This window comes from Labeo rohita, chromosome 15 (assembly GCF_022985175.1).
Source record: "Labeo rohita strain BAU-BD-2019 chromosome 15, IGBB_LRoh.1.0, whole genome shotgun sequence".
NCBI classification, from domain to species: Eukaryota; Metazoa; Chordata; class Actinopteri; order Cypriniformes; family Cyprinidae; genus Labeo; species Labeo rohita.
In genome coordinates this window covers 32,039,658-32,063,451 of record NC_066883.1, presented here as the reverse complement: position 1 = coordinate 32,063,451, position 23,794 = coordinate 32,039,658, and the positions used below count along the sequence as shown (strand labels likewise).

General features: G+C 34.8%; 1 protein-coding gene across 1 annotated transcript; it reads left to right on the top strand.

The window, feature by feature from the left end:
- The first annotated feature begins 243 nt into the window (after positions 1–243).
- si:dkey-238d18.5 (uncharacterized) lies at positions 244–23,794 on the top strand. The gene is made up of 21 exons (XM_051128791.1): positions 244–295; positions 394–466; positions 867–1,238; positions 1,353–1,628; positions 2,918–3,169; positions 3,478–3,729; positions 3,844–4,107; positions 4,197–4,278; positions 4,367–4,450; positions 5,030–5,099; positions 5,367–5,426; positions 16,807–16,873; positions 17,248–17,616; positions 17,732–18,022; positions 20,084–20,335; positions 20,810–21,061; positions 21,157–21,420; positions 21,500–21,578; positions 21,696–21,779; positions 22,118–22,193; positions 23,413–23,794. The coding sequence occupies exons 2-21, from the start codon at positions 415–417 to the stop codon at positions 23,476–23,478; spliced, it is 3,564 nt and encodes a 1,187-aa protein (XP_050984748.1). The 5' UTR covers positions 244–295; positions 394–414; the 3' UTR covers positions 23,479–23,794.

Genomic DNA, 23,794 nt, shown 5'->3' with positions numbered 1-23,794 from the left:
TTTCCTTTTTTGATTTAAAGTTAAATTGCATACAATATATGTGAAGGTAAGTTTAATTGGATACTGAATTTTCTATATATTGAATTATTATTTGTGTGTGTGTGTGAGAGAGAAAGATCAATTTAACCCTTCAGGACACTTGTATGCTAATTAGGAAGCTTTGAAATAGGAAATAGGAAGTAAGCAAATTATGATATACATCACAATCAGCAATATATAAGGGGAAGGAAGCTTCTAAATATTCAGAGCACCAGTCTTCTTCTGATGAACTCAGGCACTGTTTGAAGACACAACAGTAAGTGACAATATGAGATTATAAAATAATACTTAATGTTTATTAGTAATTGCAGTAGCAACTGAAGTGCCGTAAATGATGAAAACATTTATTCCCAGGGACTGATCTTTGATGCAGAGATGGTTTTCTGGAGCTGTTTATTGCTGTTTATTTTCTTTCTCTGGCTCAGAGGTTAGTAAAATAAAATGAGAAATTTGTTATCGCGGTTTTGAGTCGCAAATAATCAACACTTAGTCCCGTTTAGGTGAATATTTTTTACAATAAAAGGCTTTAATTCTCAGTTAATTGTTAAAAATAAAGTGTTAAAAAAAAGTAAAATTAGTAATTTCTCACACAAAGGAATTACAGAGTACTCCAGTCATAAAACTATTAGGTGAATCAAGTGACTTGGAAAATAATTTATGAAAAAAAATAATAATTTATGAAAAAAATAATTTATAAAAAAAAAAATAATTAATGTTTCATTAAGGAAACACTGGACATTAGTAACATTAGATAAAGTATTTTAATTGGCCAACAAATTCTCAAATAATAATAATAATAATAATAATTTGAATTAATCCTTTTTCAGTGTCACCTGCTAATGCTGAGAACTGGAATGCTACAGTGCCCAAATCAGTGGTGGGTTTGTCGGGATCATGTGTGGAGATTCCCTGTACGTTCGTCTACCCGACAAAGGATCAAATATACACAGAATTTACAGGGATTTGGTTAAAAAAAAATGAAGAATCTACAGTATACAATCCAGACGCCTCAAAAATCATTGATTCATTCAAAGGTCGCACGAGTCTCATTGGTGATTTGCGCAAAAATGACTGTTCTTTGAAAATCAGCTCTTTGAGCAGCAGTGACGCTGGACAATTCGTGTTCCGGATTGAGATTGAACAACTGGACATGTACACATATAAAAAGGGAAACGAAATAGTTTCTCTAATAGTGCAAGGTGAGAGAATTTTTCAGGGGGGTTATAATCTGTGTGAGCAAAGTGAGTGTGCAAAGTCCTGGAAAAAGAAAAACCTCTTTAATACTGTGTCAACTATTTGTGTTTGTTCACTAGAAACAGCAGAGAATCCTACGGTCTTTGTGGAAGAGGAAGCGACATCAGGGAAACCGGTGACTGCTACCTGTAACGTGTCTCATTCCTGTCCGTCAGAACCGCCTCGTGTCACATGGAGCCACAACGGCACACGCTCGAGTCCGTCACAGACGCAAAATAGTACATCTTACAGCCTGACCTTCACTCCTTCTAGAGAAGACCACAATAAAATTCTCACCTGCTCTGCAGAGTTTAAAGGGAAGACAGTGACAGGCTACAAAACACTCAAAGTTAAATGTAAGTCCGCTATGTGAGTTTAAGACAAATGAGCAGATGCCACTTTATATATTTTGTTGTTAGCTGTTAATGATTTTAGGACTGTGATTTGCAACATTTTTAAATGCATATTAATTAACCACAATTCATACACTGCAAAAAAAGTGGTATTTTATTTTGTGTTTCTGTCTTGTTTTCTATAATGTCTAAAAATTCTTGAATCAGGATGCATTTACTGGACAAGTAAAATGACTAAAGATATTATGTCTTGCTTCTGAAAAAATGACCCAGATTGTGCAAGGAATATAATCTTGTTTAGCTTTTGATTTAAGATTATTTTTCTTACCCCATTGGCAGATATTTTTGCTTATTTTAAACAAAAACTAACAAAATTGGAATATTCCTTTCAGAAAACAAGACATAATATTTTAAAGGGGTCATCGGATGAAAAGTTCACTTTTTCATGTTGTTTGAACATTAATATGTGTTGGCAGTGTATGTACAAATCTACCCTATAATGATAAGAATCCATGCAGTGGTTATTAATTAATCTGTAAAAATAATATCCCCTTTTTCAAATCGAGCCATTCTCAGATGCCTGTTGGTGTGGTGTCACACCACCAGAGGCCGCTCACACGATAGTTAATTGACATGAGTGTCCTACCTCAGATCAGCTGTTACAGTCCAACCTCCATTGTTTGGATGCTGAAGCAGGGATGTAAGTTAGACAAGAATATCTCTGATTATATCTCTGATGTAATAAGTAAACAGGATCGTCACTCCACAGAGAGAAGAGAGGGGCGGGGCTAGCAGAGCTCATTAACATTTAAAGCAACCTTGACCAGAACAGGATGATTTTTGAAGAGCTGATTTTGACAAGGTAAAAAGGGTGTTGTTTCACACAACCATTGAGAATTTTTAACCAAAGTATTGTATAGACTTTTCATTAAGACCCTAAAGAATCATATCAACTTGTGGAAAATGGGCATCCGATGACCCCTTTAAGTCATTTTACTTGTCAGGTAAATGGATCCTGATACAAGAATTACTAGTTATACTAGAAAACAAGACAAAAATACTAAGGAGGAAAAAAATGTTTGCAGTGATATTGTGATTCCATGTGTTTCTGTTATTTTATTTATTTATTTAGGTGAAAATAGTATTTGAGGGGGAAGAAAATATTTTTATTCTTGATTTTAAGATTTTCTTAAAATATTACATTAATTGTAAATGAATGTTTGCCATAGAGTTAAACTGATCAGACCATTGCTGACATAAATAGCATTTCATCAACATTTTGTCTGAATCAGATCCTCCATATAATGTACACGTGGTCACTAAATCGTCAGTGAAGGAAAATGACTCTGTGGAACTGACCTGCTCCAGTGACAGCAATCCTCCTGCGAACAGCTACGAGTGGTTCACCTCAAATGGGACGATGTTAGCAAACAGCCCAACTTACAAACTAGAGAAAGTTTCTCGACATACTGAGGCCATTTCCTGTACAGCCATTAACACATTGGGAAAAAACAGTTCTGGTCGACAGAAAATTAACGTTCTGTGTAAGTACTGAGTATTTTGTTTGACTGACCCTTAATTGATTGGAGAACATATTTTAACATTAAAAAATTACACATATTGCATCAGCTAATTAGTTAAATCTAAGTGAACCTTTCAGAATCTGAAGCTTAACAATTATTACAACAAAACATATATTTCTGTTTGTCCATTCTTTTGCTTAAATTAAAAAAAAAAAAAGGCCCAGTAATATTTTTTTAAAATTCTGTGAAATAGTTTACCCACTGTATCAGAAGGATTAAAACCAACTTAAAACCATTGTCAGAATAACTTAAACATTTATGTCAATCAGATCCTCCATATAATGTAAACGTGGTCACTAAATCGTCAGTGAAGGAGAATGACTCTGTGGAACTGAGCTGCTCCAGCAACAGCAATCCTCCTGCAAACAGCTACAAGTGGTTCAGTCTAAATGGGACGATGTTAGCAAACAGCCCAACTTACAAACTAGAGAGAGTATCTCGACATACTGAGGCCATTTCCTGTACAGCCATTAACACAGAGGGACAAACCAGTTCTAGTCTACAAATACCGAATATATTGTGTAAGTATGAGTGAACAGTTTAAAATAGTCTTGTTAGTGAACGAAGATCATTGTTTAGGAGTTATGATAGTTAATACTCTGTCATAGTTAATAGTTAATAATCTATCTATCTAGATCCTCCTGAGATTAAAAGTGAATCTTCTTGCCAGTCTACGATATTGACGGTCTGTGTCTGTATTGTGGACTCCAACCCTCTCAGTGAAGTCAAGTGGTTTGGTCCAGATTCCTCAAAAACCTTCTCCAGCACCAGCATTAAACAAAACGAGTCTCTTACCATATTCACCCTACAGGGTTGGCTGGGTTTCCCAGAGACTGTCCAGTGCTTTGCCAATAACAGTCTGGGAAGCTCTTCCATAACTCTGGAAGCTCCTCAAAAAGGTGAGACTTCATATTCAGTCTTTTTTTTAAAAACACCCTATCATCGTTTTATTGCTAAATTAATTCATTTAAATTTTGCTTTTTCACAGGCATAATGACATACATTGCTGTTGCTTCAGCTGTTGTAGTTGTTTTAGTTGCCATTCTAGTGTATGTTGTGGGAAGACGATGGTAAGAATCTCTCTCTTGTAAGCTACACATTCAGTGTGTCTTGTTTTTCCATCTGTCTTGTTCCTCCTTTGTTTCCTCTTCTTTTCAGTAGGAAGAGAGCTACACAACGACTTGTAATAAAGAATGTACAGAATGAAATGAAGACGACCCCAAACAAGTTTGAATTAGAAAAGTATATCATTTATTATGCTTGCCATTACAAGAATTAATTACATTTTAACATACATATTAACATGTAAGAATTGTAAGGCTTTTTATCAAATAAATGCAGCTAACTATATGTGACCCTGGACCACAAAACCAGTCATAAGGGTCAATTTTTCATCATCTAAAAGCTGAATAAATAAGCTTTCCACTGATGCATAGTTTGTTAGGATAGCACAATATTTGGCCGTGATACAACTATTTGAATATATGGAATCAGAGGGTGCAAAAAAAAAAAAAAAAAATGAGAAAAAAAAAAGTTGTCAAAATTAAGTTCTTAATAATGAATATTACTAATCAAAAATTAGGTTTTCATATATTTACAGTAGGAATTTTACAAAATATCTTCATGGAACATGATCTCTACTTAATTTCCTAATGATTTTTGGCATAAAAGAAAAATAAATAATTTTGACCCATACAATGTATTTTTGGCTATTGCTACAAATATACCTGTGCTACTTAAGACTGGTTTTGTGGTCCAGGGGTCACATATAACAGAACTTTTACTAATGGTCTGTACTGTATCTATCATTATGAAAAGCAGGAAAGAAGACAAGAGCAGTGGTGGAGATAATTACACAAACCCAGACGGTCATTTTTATGACAACTGGATGGTGAGTACGACTTTCTCACTGTTCTTGGGTGTGTTGATTATCAGTGCAAGTGCGATAAGTTTGCGATTAATGTCTTGTTTGTGTTATAAAATTCACTTCAATTTCACACATCAGCTAGCTTTTAAAATTGAAGCGAAAGCACATTGAAAAGAAAAGCTAAACTGTGACTATAAAACAACACTTCATGTGCCTTAACATTTAGAGATTATTTACTGAAATGTATGCACTTTGAGATGTCTATAACATATTTTGCTTTTTTTTAATTAGCATGATACAAGACCAATCTTATCTGACAGCGCCTTGGAAGACAAAGCAGTCTACAGAAACGTGTAAAGATTAAAGCTGCAAGCAGCGTTAAAAGGGCCCTCACACCCGGGCTCACCAGCCGGTGGCTTTAGTCTAACAGTGAACAGTGGGCAATATGCATTTAAAGTTATAAATAATGAAGGAATATATCAAAGTCATTTATATGTGCCAAACTTCCTGCTACCAGGTGGTGAGTAGCAAGTAGACATTACAAACTGTAGCTTTAAAAAGAAATATTTTATTTGATTCACCATAAAATTTATTACACATAAACATTTAGGCTGCAATGGCCTAACGTGAACGATGGAACATAAAAGAAGATCATTTGAGAAACATCTCAGTATTTTTGTTCATATAATGAAAGTCAAGGTAACCAAAACAGCTTTGTTACCAACAGTCTTCAAAATACTTTCTTTTATGTTCCAGAAAGAAAGATTTGAAATGACATGAGGGGGAGTAAATGATGACAGAATTAAAATTTTGGGGGTAAACTATCCCTTTAATGATTTTGGCAAACGAATCTGGCATACAAAAAAGTTTGAGTTTGCCTAATATATGTGTGTGTACTGTGTGTAATTATTATGCATATATAAATACAAGCACATTAATGTGCTTAATTTAAGAAATATTTACAAGTATATGTATTATAATTTTTATAGAATTTATATGATCTATATATATATATATATATATATATATATACTGTGTGCAGAATTATTAGGCATGTTGATATTCTGGTCATATTTTTTTTCCAAACACATTTTACCAATTCCAAACCACATCAGTCTTAATAACTACTGTCAATTTTGTATTTAATCATTTATATGTGATATATAATTGTCCGTGAAGGCTGGAGGTGAAAAACTCCTTATATTTAGGTGTGCATAATTATTAGGCATGTTTTCCTTTACAGATAAAATGAGCCAAAAAAGATATTTAACCCAGACTGAAAAGTCCAAATTATTAAATGCCCATAAGAAGAATGCAATACTAATGCATTACAAGAATTTGCAAAGTTAAGGCTTGACCATTGGACAGCGAAATGCTTGTTGAGTCTGCATGGTCAGAAAAAACAGGTGGAGAAGAAAAGATGGATGTTAACTGCAAAAGAATTAGGAATTAAGGTGAAGAATTAGGTGTGACACCATCAGGAACCGTTTCCAGTTCTCCAGCGCCACCATTTTCCAGAACTGCAACCTACCTGGAGTCTTCAGAAGTGCAATGTGTCAGGTTCTCAGAGACTTTGCTTGGTAAAAAATCCTAAAAAATGCTCCTGACTTACAAGAATAACAAGCTGGCGTGTTGTTAAATACATGAAGACATTTTTTCTTTTCTTTTTTTATAGGCTTTATAGACAGTTGAGTTGAGAGTGACTCTTGACGGACAAGCATCACATCCTCTTGTACCTCTGATTCAAGAATTTATCTTCCAAAATCTGGCAGTAATTTTTGGGAGTTCATTTTAGTCCATCTCTGCAAGTCAGACTTTTCAGGATAGGAGACTAAACATGAACTCCCAAAACTTACTGCCAGATTTTGGAAGATAAATTCTTGAATTAGAGGTACAAGAGGATGTGATGCTTGTCCTTCAAGAGTCACTCTCAACTCATCTGTCTATAAAGCCTATAGAAAAAAAAAAAAAAACTGTCTTCATGTATTTCACAACACATCAGCTTGTTATTCTTATTAAGTCAGGGGCATTTTTTAGGATTTTTTACCAAGCAAAGTCTCTGAGAACCTGACACATTGCACTTCTGAAGACTCCAGGTAGGTTGCAGTTCTGGAAAATGGTGGCGCTGGAGAACTGGAAACGGTTCCTGATGGTGTCACACCTAATTCTTCACCTTAATTCCTAATTCTTTTGCAGTTAACATGCATCTTTTCTTCTCCACCTGTTTTTTCTGACCATGCAGACTCAACAAGCATTTCGCTGTCCAATGGTCAAGCCTTAACTTTGCAAATTCTTGTAATGCATTAGTATTGCATTCTTCTCATGGGCATTTAATAATTTGGACTTTTCAGTCTGGGTTAAATATCTTTTTTGGCTCATTTTATCTGTAAATGAAAACATGCCTAATAATTATGCACACCTAAATATAAGGAGTTTTTCACTTCCAGCCTTCACGGACAATTATATATCACATATAAATGATTAAATACAAAATTGACAGTAGTTATTAAGACTGATGTGGTTTGGAATTGGTAAAATGTGTTTGGAAAAAAAATATGACCAGAATATCAACATGCCTAATAATTCTGCACACAGTGTATATATATAGTACATAAATAACATATATCTCTTAAATATATACATCAATTTGTGCGTATTTATATATACATAATAATTACACAGTACACATGCATATATTAGGCAAACTCAAACTTTTATTTTGTATCTGATTAATTGTGATTAATCGTTTGCCAGCGCTAGTTTTTATTATTATTATTATATTTTCCTAATTAAATGATACTCTACATCAGAAACTAAATCTGCCAGCAGGTGGTAAATATTGGTAAATTGCGATTCACACGATTTAATCAAAACGTGGATTCATTCAGAAACTAAACACCGCTGTGTTGCTCTGAGATGTGCAACAATTTGGCTTCAATGGCTTCAAAAACATAATATAATGTTTAAAATATTATGAAACACTATATCAACTTCTTATTTACTAAACTGTTGTATAAAATCACATTTAAGCTTGTGATAGATCGGGACAAAATCAGCACTCACATCATATTGCTCTGGCTGCCCCTGTGATATCGTGTGATACGTGATTATATATATATATATATATATATATGAGACAAAACACATACAGGGGCATTGTTTTGCACCATTGTTTTAGGGCATAACTGCATTTATGGAGTTGTTATGGAGTTGAAACATAAGATGATGTACAGGAATAGGGGCGGGGCCAGCGTGTTAACTGCGTTAAAATATTTTAATCATGTTATTTTTTCATGACTAATTAATTAAGGTAATGCGTTAAACTGACAGCCCTAATTACAGAATTGTGTATGACTTTAAAAATATATGGCTGATCTACAACACCTTCTATTCCCATGGCCAAACATCGAACTTTGTCAGGCCACCACGGACATGCCCTTTCATGAAAACTCAAGATCTTCGCATTTTAACATTGCAAAGGCCTTTATTGTAGATTGACCAAATATTATGTTGATTAAATCATTATGTCATTACATCTCTATGGGAGTTTGTTACAGCGTAAAACATGCCACTTCTTGTTGCCAGCAGGTGGCGCTATGTCTATACCTGAATATGGTCATGGGCATGTGTTCAGATGAACAAGACTCTTATCAAACACATGAAGTTTGGTGCGGATTGGACATTGTATGCCTGAATTATAACAACTTCCTTTTTCATGGCAAAACATCAAAGTTTGTCAGGCCGCCACGGACATGCCCTTCAATGAAAACTCAAGATCTTTGCAATTTAATACTTTAATGTAGTGCTGATGTTAGGTTCAAGAACTGTGTAATTTACTGTGCAATATTTGTATTTGCTGTTGATCTAAAATCATATTACCTTGTTTTTCTGATCACAAATATAATACAAAAAAAAAAAATCATGTTTGCATGTGTCATTTTTTTCTAAATTGTGACAATCCTTCAAAATAATGATTCAGATGAGTCATTCCAAGTGTTTTAAAGGCATATAGTAAGGTTTGCTGAAAAACAAACTGAAACCTTTTTAGTTGTTGCACTTCTGTAGGCAAGTTATGAGAGTGTGCTGCAGTTTGTGCACACAGGTGAATCATTTTGAAACATAAAAGCGATTAAAATTATAACATGAGACACAAGGCCTATAAACCTCAAAAATATATGCATACTTTCTTCTCTGAGGTGAATAGCCTATGTGAAACAGTTGTCACATGAACGAATACAGCCTATTTTTTGGTGTTAATTAAAATGGTTTAATTTATAAACAATTTGCTAATCTAAGTATAAACACTTAATCATTTTGTTATTTATAATCACTTTGTTAATGCATTCTTAGAATCAAAACATTTCAGGGTGCTTCTGATATTACCGGTGCTCTAGTCACTATTTCTAGCCATATCTCGTCGTCCACTGCACTTTTGAGAGTGAAATCCCCAATGTCACTTCTGAAACTTTTCAGCATCCTCTTAATAACATGAAAAACAAAACTTTAACTCATATTCTGAATTAGAAAGTGTGCAAAGAGCTCTGCCTTTATACACTAAAAAGCTGTCACTCACTTCAGTTCGTTGTTGTCATTCACGAAGTTCCATTATAATCAATGAAGCTCTACACTGAATCAGATCACAATCAATCTATTATTTACACCATGTCTATGATTTTGTTACACTGAGGTTATTCGCAAACACTCAGAACGCACTGATCCAGGGTTGCCAGGGTGTCAAAACAAAACCTGCCCAATTGCTACTCAAAACTAGCCCAAAAATCGCAGTGCAAGGGGGGGTCCCTGTTAAAGATTGCATTTCACAGGGTAAAATATATTTTGCTGGGGTTCCCCTGGTAAAGTTAGCATTCCAGGGGATTAACATCACGTTACTGGGGTTGCTTCAACCCGTGAATATGGAAAAACAACCTGTGGCAACAGTGTTAAAGTAGCCCAGTTCCACAGGAATTATAGGCCTATCACCATCACAGAATTTGTAATGGTTTTCTTGGTTATAATGGGAATTGCACTGGTTTTATACGAAACTGTAATTGGTCTCTAATGGTAATTGGTCACCTTCTATTGGTGGCTTGTTAAAAGCACTAAATCCTAATGAAATATGTCCCAAAACACAGTACAGGAAACCATTTTTAATGGTTTTAATGGTCAGAAGTTTATGGTTTGTAATGCTATTTGTAGTGGAAACCATTAGAATTTCTGTTATGGTTTCGATTTATTTATTTATTTTTTTGCAGGGTTATTGCATATTTAAAGCAATAAAAAAAAATGTGCTGATGTGAAAATGTGCTAAAAATTTACTCTCTATCTGGTCAACCAAGATGAGTTTCTTTCTTCATCAGAACAAATCTGAATTTAACAATACATCAATTTAATAAATGTAATAAATTTAACAACACATCATGTGCTCACCATTGGTCTGCAGTGAATAGGTGCCGTCAGAAAGAGAGTTAAAACAACTGATAAAAACACCACGATAATCCACAAGTAAACCACAGGGCTGCAGTCCATCAATTAATACCTTTAACCAAATTAAATCACGTCAGAAAATATGACCTAAACAAATCTGGCGAGTGGCTGTAATAATCAGCTAGACCTGAGCCTCAGCAAGAGTTGAGGTTAGAAGGTGCCATGAAATTATCAAATAATAAAACCACAAATGCAATCACATCTGCCAGTCAATGTTTAAACAGAGCTTATTAAATCACTGTCAGTTCAAATAGCTGCTATCAATGATTGTGAGGATAATGTTTCATCACTGACCAATTGATGTAAAGGATCAGAGGATCTATTGTGCTCTGTAATCCTATTTTTCATTTAATTTCCACAATCCAGTCAAAGAACAGAAACTATCTAACACAAAGCTTTTCATATCACTCACTAAGAGCTGAAACAGGATGTTTAGTATACCGGGGTACTCAGCAATATAAAAATCCCAAACCAACTGCAAACCAAATGAGATATCCATTCAAATCAACTCAGGTAAAGTACCTGAATATCTTTCCTTGTGTACTTTTGCATGTAAAGAGTGTGGTGTACGTTCACGTTTTAGAACTACTGAGCAAGAATGAACTTTTATTGTGTCCTTTTTTTTCAGCATCACATTTCACAATACATCATGGGCAATGGAACATCTAGGCCTCTGATGACCCAGGACTCAAGAAAAAATATTAGGAGAAATAAAAAGCTCTCTAAGGATGACCCAGAGGATGAAGTTCATTTTACCGATGCCCTGCGGAAAGACAAACATTCAAAAGTGCTGTCCAGGAAAGACTACAGTGTGGCAAAACTAAATCTTGCAAGAGGCAATCGCATTCGTTACTGCCATTTATCATCAGGACTGGAGTCTAAGCAGGAACCATTTTCAGTGCAGAATTGGGAAATGTGCAACCCTGCCTTTGAAGAGGAGAAAAATCCACAAAGCTGATACACCTTGTTCGGTTTACAGTGAGTATACTGACCCCTAGTGGAATAAGTCAGGACCTCTTGAAAGACTGAGATGGGTGTGAGTTATAACAGTCTGTTTTAAAAATATTCAGACTGTTCCATTAAATCTTTAGATCATTTCTGTGTAGTTCCTGTTCGTCTCTTTAAAATGGACCTTCCCCTTATTCATTGTAAGTAGAATCCATGAAGTTTGATAAATTGTATTTCTAACCATGTCCAAATCAGCATTTCAAACATGCATTTGTTATTTCTGAATAATAACCTTGGGATAAACAATCCTCAGTACTATTGTGATTAAAAATTGATCTTAAATTCTCAAAGATCTGGTGTGAATTTGGTGCAGTTTTGCAAGTACTTTTTTGAATCACTTGTTTTAGTATTTTGTTCTCTAATATAAACAGAATTCAGCCGTTAAGTGTTACAAATACAATTTAGGGGTACTGTTTAATAAATATAATAAAAAAAGTTAAATGTTGTACGATTTTACAGCCCCCATTTCACCATTTCCTTTTTTTACAATACTTCAAACATGATGTAACAGGCAAGAGTAGAGATGACGACAAAGGTCAAAGTAGCTCCTCAGTTACAAGTGAACCATGCAAAGTTCGTTTTAACAGTCCAGAAGGCATCAACCCACACATGACACACAGAGAATATACATCCTATTCAAATGAAGACAGAGTTCAAGTCCACACAGTGGTCACAGTCACGCCACTTGTGGTGCATATTGACAAAAAAAATAAAATAAATAATAACACACATCGGCTTTGACTTCTGTGTTCTCTCAATACATAACCTCAGTTTTAGCCTCAGAATAGGCTATGTTTCAATGATTAGTGAGCACCACTATTGTTCAAATCCGTATAGTATAACATTTTAGTGTGGAATAAAAATAAAACAAGGAAATAGCATGCATTTACACACAAAAAGAAACAGTGATGAATCTTTTAGCAGAATTAAAATTTTTGGATGAATCTTTTTAATATCACTTCAGGGGGTTTTGTGTGGGAAAACACCTCCTCACAATTCACTGTCATGTTTTCTCTGTTATTTCTCTTTCATGTTTCATCCAGTAGATATAAAAGGTGCTTCTAGGGTGAGCTGGTATCGGGGGCTTGGCCCAGAAACCTCAATGTACGTGTCAGAATACCCAGGACACAATTTAAATAAAATACGTTTAAAGGTTACAAGTGCATGTAGGCCTATTCTTTAAAAATAGTCCAGTATAATTAAACACACAAGGCTCTATCCAACTTTTTCATTCCATAAGAGTATGTGTGGGCATTTGTAAATTTTATGGGTACTAGGGGTGTGCAAAGCAGCCGGTATTTGTATCTGTATTTGTATTTGTTGAGGAGGGAAAAGTATTTGTATTTGTATTTGTATTCGAGTAAAATTCAAAATAGGCGTAAAAATCCAGTTTTTTTGCGTTACACTTCTACACACTTTTTTTGGCTGGTGGAGGACCAAGAGATGGCTCAGCAGCTAAGGTTAACTGGGGAGTCGCTCTCTAAACGTGGGGTATTAAAATTGCTTTTGAATGCGCGCGCGTTTTACTTTCGGTTTCGTTTTAACGATGGCGCTAAACTCTCTGCGGTGCTGAGCGTCTATACAAGACATTAATTTAACAAAGCAATTTAAAAGTGGTGGGACACAAACGGGATCTTTAAAAAATGTGTCCCCGGTGGAAATTACGCCCCTGCGTGAGTGGAGTTATCATTTGATGTGAATGTATGCCGCGTTGTACAGTATATTGAGACGGAAGCGCCAGAATTGCGTCTGACAGAATGTGCGCTGTAGCACAAAATATAGTATATTTTTTCAAAAGCAGATTGTGGAGACATTTTAATTGTCCACAATCAAAAATCGTCATATCACACACCCCTAATTGCAATGTAGTTTGTGCAAATCTGGATCAGAGGTTGGTTAAGAGAGAAAAAAACGGCCGGTTCCGAGTTTGAGCGGAGCGCAGTGTCAGTGACAGGGAGTGATTGACGGCTAATATCTAAAATCTGCATTAAAGTTAAGAATGTACAGATCAAGTTTAATTAGTTATGTAATGTTGGAGAGTACGGCGAAACTTTCACTGTATCAGCTCACAGCAGTCTGGGCAGTAGTTTGGCTAGCGAAAGTTTTGTAAAGAAATAAAAACAAGTCGCACCACAACGATTTCTCGCACTCGCACAAATGCTTCCAAATATATTTTGAGGTCGCGCAGATTAAATTTTGGGAGCATATGCGACCAAAACGGTCGCAATTTCGAGCCCTGCCCCCAACCCCTCCGACTCCTGAATGTCACTCACTCACTCAATCATGCGGGCATGCACTGCGGTCTCATGAGGAAACGCAGCTTTTTGATATAAAGTTTTTCTTGTTCCCGAATACAAATATTTTTTTAAGTATTTGTTCGAAATAAGTATTTGTAAAAAAATACGCTATTTGTGCCTTTCCGAATACCGTATTCGGGTTCGGCTCCACCCCTAATGGGTACACACACACACACACACACACACACACATATATTTATATATGTGACCCTGGACCACAAAACCAGTCTTAAGTCGCTGGGGTTTATTTGTAGCAATAGCCAAAAATACATTGTATGGGTCAAAATTATTGATATTTCTTTTATGGCAAAAATCATTAGGAAATTAAGTAAAGATCATGTTCCACTAAGATATATTGTAAAATGCCTACTGTAAATGTATGAAAACTTAATTTTTGATTAGTAATATACATTGTTAAGAACATTATTTGAAGAACTGTAAAGGTGAATTTCTCAACATTTTGATTTTTTTTGCACGCTCAGTTTTCAGATTTTTAAATAGTTGTATCTTGGCCTAATATTGTCCTATTCTAACAAACTATACATCAATAAAAAGCTTATTTATTCATCTTATTTATCTCAATTTTGAAAAAATGACCCTTACGACTGGTTTTGTGATCCTGGGTCACACACACACACACACACACACACACACACACATATATATATATACACTACCGTTCAAAAGTTTGGGGTCAGTAAGACTTGTAATAGTCTTTAAAGAAGTCTCTTATGCTCATCAAGGCTGCATTTATTTGATTAAAAATATAGAAAAAAAAACAGTAATATTTCAAAATGTTTTTACAATATAAAATAATGTTTTTTATTTTAACAGACTTTAAAGTAGAATTTATTCCTGTGATGAAAAGCTGAATTTTTATCAGCTGTTACTCCAGTCTTAAGTGTCACATGATCCTTCAGAAATCATTCTAATGTGCGGATTTATTATTAGAATGATCAATGTTGGATAATATCAACAGTTGTGCTGCCAAATATTTTTTGGAACCTGTGATTTTTTTTTTTTCAGGATTCTTTCATGAATAACAGGTTTAAAAAGTACAGTGTTTATTCAAAATATAAATATTTTATAACAATGTAAATTATTTATTATTAACTTTTAATAAACTTTTAATTATTAACTTAATACATCCTTGGTGAATAAAAGTATTAATTTCTTAAAAAAAAAAAAAAAAAAACTGACCCCAAACTTTTGAACGGTAGTGTATATATACATTTATGTGTGTGTGTGTATATATATACACACACACACACACACACACACACACACACATATATATATATATATATATACACACACATATATATGCTGAAGAAATAGCAAGCCATCCCTCAACAGAATATCCAAAACCATTGATTAGTAGCAGACTTACATGTTAAACCTGAATTTTGAACAATACCCCTTCTTGTTTCAGAACAACTTTGATTAACTTTTTTGATCCACTTCAAATGATGACTACTGTATACACACACACACACACATATATATGTGTGTAGTACCGTGCAAAAGTTTTAGGCCACTAGTATTTTCACCAGCTAAAAATGGTTTAAAGTAAGTTATTTCTATCTTTTGCTGTAGTGTGTCAGTAAAAAATATCGGTTTACATTTCCAAACATTCTGTTTGCCATTAATTGTAATAATCTAGTGAGATTTTTGTTTGCACAAGGAGTCTGACAACAGCCAGTGCTCCACACAGACATCTGATCTCACCATCATCCAGTCTGTCTCTGGAATGACATGAAGAAACAGAAAAACTGAGACAGACTAAATCCAGAAGAACTGTGGCAACATCTCCAAGATGTTTCAAGTAACCTACCTGCAAAGCTACCTGAAAAACTATGCACAAGTGCACATAGGGCAAAAGCTGCTTTAAATGCAAAGGATGGCCACATAAAATGCTTATTTATTTTAGTTAATATAAGTTCATTGATAAAGAAAATCTATTTATGACATTGTTTGTGACAGCATCCTCATTTTATGTGCCTAACTGCCTAAAAATGTTAGCAGTACTGTAGCTTTGTAGGTATAGGTCTCTTAAAGCATCTTGGAGATGTTGCCACAGTTCTTCTGGATTTAGTCTGTCTCCGTTTTTTCTGTTTTTTAAGACAGACTGAATTGAGTGATGGAGAGATCAGATCTCTGTTTGCACAAGGAGTCTGATAACAGCCTGTGCTCCACACAAAAATCTCACTGGATTATTACAATTAATGGCAAAATGAATGTTTAGAAATGTAAACTGATATTTCCTACTGACACACTACAGAAAAAGACTGACTCTAACTGATTTTAGACCATTTTTTAGCTGATGAAAATACTAGTGGCCTAAGACTTTTGCACAGTACTATATATATATACATATATATATATATATATATATATATATATATATATATATATATATATATATATATATATGTATGTGTGTGTGTGTGTATATATATATATATATATATATATATATATATATGTGTGTGTGTGTATATTATATATATATATATATATATATATATATATATATATAATGTGTGTGTGTGTGTATTATATGTGTGTGTGTGTGTGTGTGTGTGTGTGTGTGTTGGATGTCTTTCAGAAGTCTTTGAAATAGGAAGTGACCAAATTAACTCAAGCATCACGCTCAGCCAGATACAGGGGAAGGAAGCTCTAAAATATTTAGCTCACTCGTCGTCTTCGATGAACTTCGGCATTCTTTGAGGACACAACAGTAAAGACAAGTAAGTTCCTATTTTACATTTTTAATCATATTGACTATTCAAATCCCTTATTAAATAACTAATGCACTGGAGATTTCTCACTGCATGTACTCCATTAACTGTGAAAAATGAAACTATGTTCTGTCAATTCTAAAACAATACTTTGTGGTTACCGGTAACTGAAGTGCCGTAAATGATGACATTTATTCCCAGGGGTCGAACTTTGATGCAGAGATGTTTTTCTGGAGCTATTTATTGTCACTCTTTCTCTGGCTCAGAGGTTAGTAAAATATAATTAGATAAAATGGTTATCATGTAACCTACGCTTTTTTGTAGGGAATTTTGCACACATACACACACAAAAAATAATGACTGCTGTTATGCTATGCAGTAATAAAAATAAAGTAAAATGGGTCATTCCCACAAAGGAATTACAGTGCATGTCCAGTCATATGGGATAGAAACTATTAGGTGTTACCATCTTGGAAAAGAATTTAGACTCACGCTAAAACAAAAGAAAAACAGTTAGAAAATGTTTCATTTTGATGTACTGTCACTGGTATAACTTTAAAATTGACATTTGCAACATTATATAATTGGTCACTAATTGGTCAAGAAAAAATATACAATAATTTTGATTCATTCTTCTTTCAGTGTCACCTGGTAGTGCTGATGATTGGAGAGCTAATGTGCCCGAATCAGTGGTGGGTTTGTCTGGATCATGTGTGGAGATTCCCTGTAAGTTCAGCTACCCAGCAAAGAAAACATACACAGAATTTACAGGGATTTGGTACAAGGGAAACGGTGAATCTACAGTATACCATACAGACACCTCAAAAATCACTGACACATTCAAAGGTCGCACTAGTCTCATTGGTGATTTGCGCAAAAATGACTGTTCTTTGAAAATCAGCTCTCTGAACCGCAATGACGCTGGACAATACATGTTCCGGATTGAGATTAAAGATTTGGACAAGTACACATATAAAAAGACAGAAGAAATCGTTTCTATAACAGTGAAAGGTAAGAACATCCTCTCTGGATTAAAATGACCAGAACACAACATAATGGTTAATGTTATCCAAATGTTATTAATATGATTTGTTGTGTAATACTTAAATTTGTGTGTCTTCACCAGAAACACCAGAGAATCCTTCCATCTCCGTGGAAGAGGAAGTGACATCAGTGAAACCGGTGACTGCTACCTGTATCGTGTCTCATTCCTGTCCGTCAGACCCACCTCGTGTCACCTGGAACCACGACGGCACACGCTCGAATCTGCCACAGCCGCAAAATCACGGTCAATGGAAGCAAACATCTTACACCCTGATCTTCACTCCTTCTAGAGAAGACCATAATAAAATTCTCAGCTGCTCTGCATTGTTTAAAGGGAAGACAGTGACAGGCTCCAAAACGCTCAAAGTTAAATGTAAGTCCACTTTGTGGGTTTAAGACAAATGATCAGATGCTAATTCATATCTTTTCTTGTTAGCTGTTAATGATTTTATTGACTGTTATTTGCAACCTTTTTGACTACCCTTATAGCACACATACGTCACAGAGATGTCTTTTTGACATCTGCATTGAGTGTTTGCTCATCTGCAATACGTTTATAGGACGTTTCCTATCAGATTTCAAATAGACATCTATTAGATGTAGGGGTGTGATGAGACACTTATTCCTCGAGACGAGACGAGACACAAGACTGGGTTCTCCAGAACGAGACGAGATTTTTAAACTTTTCTTATGAAATCCTCAATGATTAAATGTATAGGGAAAATAGTCTTTTATTCAACTGAAAAAGACAAAATGCAAAAAAATAAAAAAAATAAAAATAGGTGCATTTTGAATTTTATAAAATTAAACTTCCATTTCAATGAATTATATGCAGTAAAAAAAACATTTAAACTGAAGAGCTGGATAAATTGAGAATCCCAGTTGTTTTTAATAAATTGGAGACCATTATTCTCTCATGTTTTTGGAGAAAAAAAGATTAGAAAACTAAACAAAATAACATCATTTACTAGTGGTTCTGACAAACTGTTAATTGCTTAAGTCTTTTAAAAATGTATATTCATTTAAACAAAACAACAACAACAACAACAACATTCAATGGAGTCAGTGTCTCATTCGTTTGACTATGGAAATCTCCAGAATAAATGATTCAATGACATTCTTTTTTAAACGGGCAGTTGTCGCCACTTCCTGGCGGAAGAGGAGAAGCGTTACAATATACAAGTGTTAAAGATACTTTCGTTTTGATCACTGCTGTAGACAATACGTGTTTATACCCAAACCATAAACTTTTATCCCAGTACTTCTATTAGTTAAATGTCTGTAACACAGAAATACTGATCATAATGTGGTTGAAAAGACTGTTTGTGTTGCTCTTTCTGCGTTCACATTTACCCTGACCCTCTGATTCATTAACATGGGCAGCGACAAAACGTGCTTCTTAAGCTACACTGACACTGGCGATGTGAAACAGTCGAACAGACATAGCTAAATCGTTGTCATTCAGGAATAAGATCGCATGGGTGTTTGAATCGAGATCTCGATATTTTAAGGATTAATCGTGCAGCTCTAATGCAAACACTGCAAAATTGTTTTGCCAGGATATTGTCACAAGATCTCGCGCCACGACAGCAGTGCCACTAATTGTAAAACTTTTAGTTCAATTTCTTCATGAACAGCGCCGTTGTTCCCTCGCTTGCGAGAAATGACATGCAGTTTTTTAAGTTGTTAATCGTCAGAGCAGCGCCAACAACAATAGCGCGTATGTTAACGTGTGCAAACTATATGTGTATGCGTCTGTAAGGGAGGGAGAGTGGGAGAAACAGAGTAGGCTATGTGCTTTCCGCACACAATAATAGAATAATTTTGTGGCAAAAACATGGTAATAAACTGTCGTTTTTATCTTATTTGTTATTGTATTTATTTGTTTGGCCAGTGTCGTTGTGGGTTTTGGTTATTTTGCTGTGTTAGGCTGTAAGGACCTTTGAAATAACTGAAATCATGTGGCGAAGTGATATAGACATGTAATGCGGTCAAGAGCTGCCTGTAACTATGTTCGCCATGCGTGTCCCTGAAAAATAATGCACACGTTAGAAAGTCTGTCAGCCAATCAGATTAAATCATTCAACGCCCCCGTAGTATAAATTGTAATAATGATTATGAATATCGATATAAACAATAATATAACAATATAAAAGCATTTTTGTTTTGTATCTGCGTTTTGGTAATGTCACATTCTGGCTTTACAGTCAAACATGTCAGTCCATGACGTTAGTCTAGACTAGCGCAAGTTATGCAAAAACTCCCGTTATAATCACTGAACCTACAAAATTAATCTTTAATTTACATCGTATCTGCACTGTGTTGTTTATAAGGGAATTTGCAAGTGTGTGCATTCATCACAGCTCTGGCGTTTTCATCGCTGGCTAATCTAAGCGCCTCTGATTGGCCAATGCTAAAATGTTGTCTCTTTCAGATCCTCCATATAATGTAAAGGTGATCACTAAATCCCCAGTGAAAGAGAATGGTTCCGCTGAACTGATTTGCTCCAGTGACAGCAACCCTCCTGCCAATATCTATGAGTGGTTCAGGTCAAACGGGATAAAGTTAGGACAAACTGCAACTTACAAACTGGAGAAAGTGTCTCGGTATACTGAGGCTATTTCCTGTACAGCCATCAACACAGTGGGACAAAACAGTTCTGGTCGACAGAAAATTAATGTGCTGTGTAAGTACCAATTATTTTGTTTGACTGACCCTTAACTGATTAGGAAATATTTTCACATGGTAAAAAATTACATGCATCACATCAGCTGATTAGTTAAGTCTAAGATAACCTTATTTAGTCAGAATGCTGATTACCACAAATCATACATTTCCCTGGAGATGGAGATGAATGGATCCAATCCATAAACATTAAAATACTCTCAATTTTACTGGTCTGCACTCCTGCAGCACCTGATGTGTCACAGGATAAATTTGTAAAATAAGTTAGTCTAATATGTTTTATAATTTTAAGGTACGTAATATTATTAATATTATTCATTTACGAAGCAACAAAAGCAAACGGTTTACAGAGAAAGTTTTGGATATTTCCTATATGATTACATTATTCAACTTTTTCTACAAACTTGCTTTTAGTAAAAACATCTATTAAATGAACTGAATGTTTGTCATTTCATCAACATTTTGTCTCAATCAGATCCTCCATATAATGTAAACGTGGTCAGTAAATTGCCAGTGAAGGAAAATGACTCTGTGCAACTGAACTGCTCCAGTGACAGCAATCCTCCTGCAAACAGCTACGAGTGGTTCAGCTTAAATGGGACGATGTTAGCAAACAGCCCTTTTTATAAACTGGAGAAAGTATCTCGGCATACCGAGGTCATTTCCTGTACAGCCATTAACACATTGGGAAAAAACAGTTCTAGTCCATGGAAACTTAATGTACTGTGTAAGTATGTGTGAAAGGCATCGGTTTAACAGTTTAAACTGGTACTTTTAGCTTATGATTTATGATAGAAAATACTCTAATATCTATCTATCTAGATCCTCCCGAGATTAAAAGTAAGTCTTCTTGCCAGTCTACGATTTTGACGGTCTGTGTTTGTATTGTGGACTCCAACCCTGCAAGTGAAGTCAAGTGGTTTGGTCCAGATTCCTCGAAAACCTTCTCCAGCACCAGCATTAAACAAAATGAGTCTCTTACCATATTCACCCTACAGGGTTGGCTGGGTTTCCCAGAGACTGTCCAGTGCTTTGCCAATAACAGTCTGGGAAGCTCTTCTATAACTTTAAAAGCTCCTCAAAATGGTGAGACAATGTTCACTCTCACTCTTATTGTGTTATTGCAAAAATAAAAATGCATTTAAATATTTGTTTCTTTTCACAGGCATAATATACATTATGGTTACTTCAGCTGTTGTGGTTGTTTTAGTTGCCATTCTAGTGTATGTTGTAAGAAGACGCTGGTAAGGATCTCTCTCTTGTAAGCTACACATTACTCACTCATTCTGTGCGTTTTGTTTTTCCGTGCATCTTGTTCATCCTTTGTTTCCTGACAACTTTAAAATCCCTCTTCTTTTCAGTGCGAACAGAGCTGCACAACAACCTGTAATGAAGAATGTACAGAATGAAATGAAGACAAGTCCAAACAAGTCTGATTTAGAAAAGTATATATACAGTATAACTTTTAAAATAAATGTTTTCTGTATTCTATCTGAATACATTTTAAAATATAATTTATTCCTGTCATGCAAAGCTAAAATTTCAGTATCATTACTAAAGTCTTTAATGTCAGAGATCATTTTAACAGTTCTTATTATTTATTTTCTTAATATTTCTGTGTAAACTGTACAATACCATTCAAACTTTTTTTTTTGCATGCATGTTTGCATTACATTGTTTAAACAAGACTAAAGATATTCCAAATGATATAAAAATGCAAATGATGCTGAAAATTCATAACTTTTATTAATGATTTGTACTGTATCTATCATTTTATGAAAAGCAGTAAAGAAGATAAAGGCAGCGATGGGGATATTTACACAAACTGCCAGGAAGGTCATGTTTATGACAACTGGGGGGTAAGTACAACCTTGCATCAGTGGGAAAATTTTTTACACTTTCACAGCTATTAGAAATGCAGAAGTCTGTTAATGAGCAGCACATCTGTTTTTTAGACATTTGCTGACACGCTTTTGGAGTTGTTGATTTTCAGTGTGAGTTTAATGTGTTGTTTGTGTTATGTACGTTAAAAAAATGGCAGTGGTTATTTGCCCTAAGTCTAGCAATAGAGGCTATTTACACTAAGGTCATACATACTGGTGTAAATTATAGTTTTAATTCAATTTATTAAAAGGATGCTGCATTATTGGGACAATAAGCCCTCCCTTCACTTACCCTAACCTCAACCGGTACTTTATTTTCAACGTTTCGATTATTTCCTTCGTTTTTATTGAAAATAAATGCCTTTCTGATATGAGATCTGAAAAGGAAGAAAAAAGGTTTGCCAAAAGGCAGATTCAGACCCGGTCGATCGCATTGAAAAGAGTATAATGCACTTTATCCTCTGCGCCACCGGAGGAAATAGCCTCTGCCAACAAGGCAGGCTATTTGCACTTAGTGGAAATAGACACTACGAATTAGAATTACTTGATGGAACCTGGTTGCACTTATTTTACATACACTTACACTCTTGAAAATAAAGGTGTTTTAAAAGGTTCTTCACAGCAATGCCATAGAAGAACCATTTTTGTTTCCACAAAGAACCATTTAGTCAAAGGTTCTTTAATGAACCATCTCGGTCTTACCTTTTTTAGAATCTGAAGAACTTTCTTTTGTAACAAAGAACCTTTTGTGAAACAGAGATGTTCTTCAGCTGTTAAAGGTTCTTTATGGAACCATTTAGACAAAAAAGGTTCTTCTATGGCATTGTGAAGCACCTTTATTTTTAAGAGTGTACTTGTCATTACAGTGTACTTGTAAGTACTGTATGATATAGAGTAACTACATGGGTTAGTATTTAGTTATTATGGATTTATTGTACTGTAATTACTAAGTACTTGTAAAACAAGTATGTAAGTGCAGAACAGGACTGTGAAAAAAAAGTGCTACCTGGAACCTTCACACATCAGCTAGCTGTTAAAACTGATAAGAACGCCCTGAAGACTTATGCATGCAGATACTAACGTGCAAAACTATGCATGTGCCTTTACATTTAGAATTAAAAGAGAATATTTAATCAATAGAACTGACATTGTTTGAGATGTCTGTTCTGATAACATATTTTGCTTTTTTTATTAGCGTGATACGAGACCATTCTCATCTGACCATGCATTGGAAGATGAAGCAGTTTATGCTAACACGTGAAGAAAAGAACACGGGTCGTCCTACCAGAAATGACAGATCAAGGAGGCAAACAAATGTTTGTTGACTTCCGTAATTATATTATGCCCTGTAAATGTTTAGAGCCAAAAGGTCTTGCAACTGAGAAAAAAATGTACTGTATGTGAATCTAATACAATCAAAAGCTTTTGTTATATAAAGAATGCATCTTTAATAACAAAATGTTCATATGAATGATACGTATAGTGCAATTGCGTTTAAATGCCATTCCAAGTCATCAAATTGTATAAATAGTATATACAGTACTGTATTACAGAAATAAAATGTGTTGTAAATATAA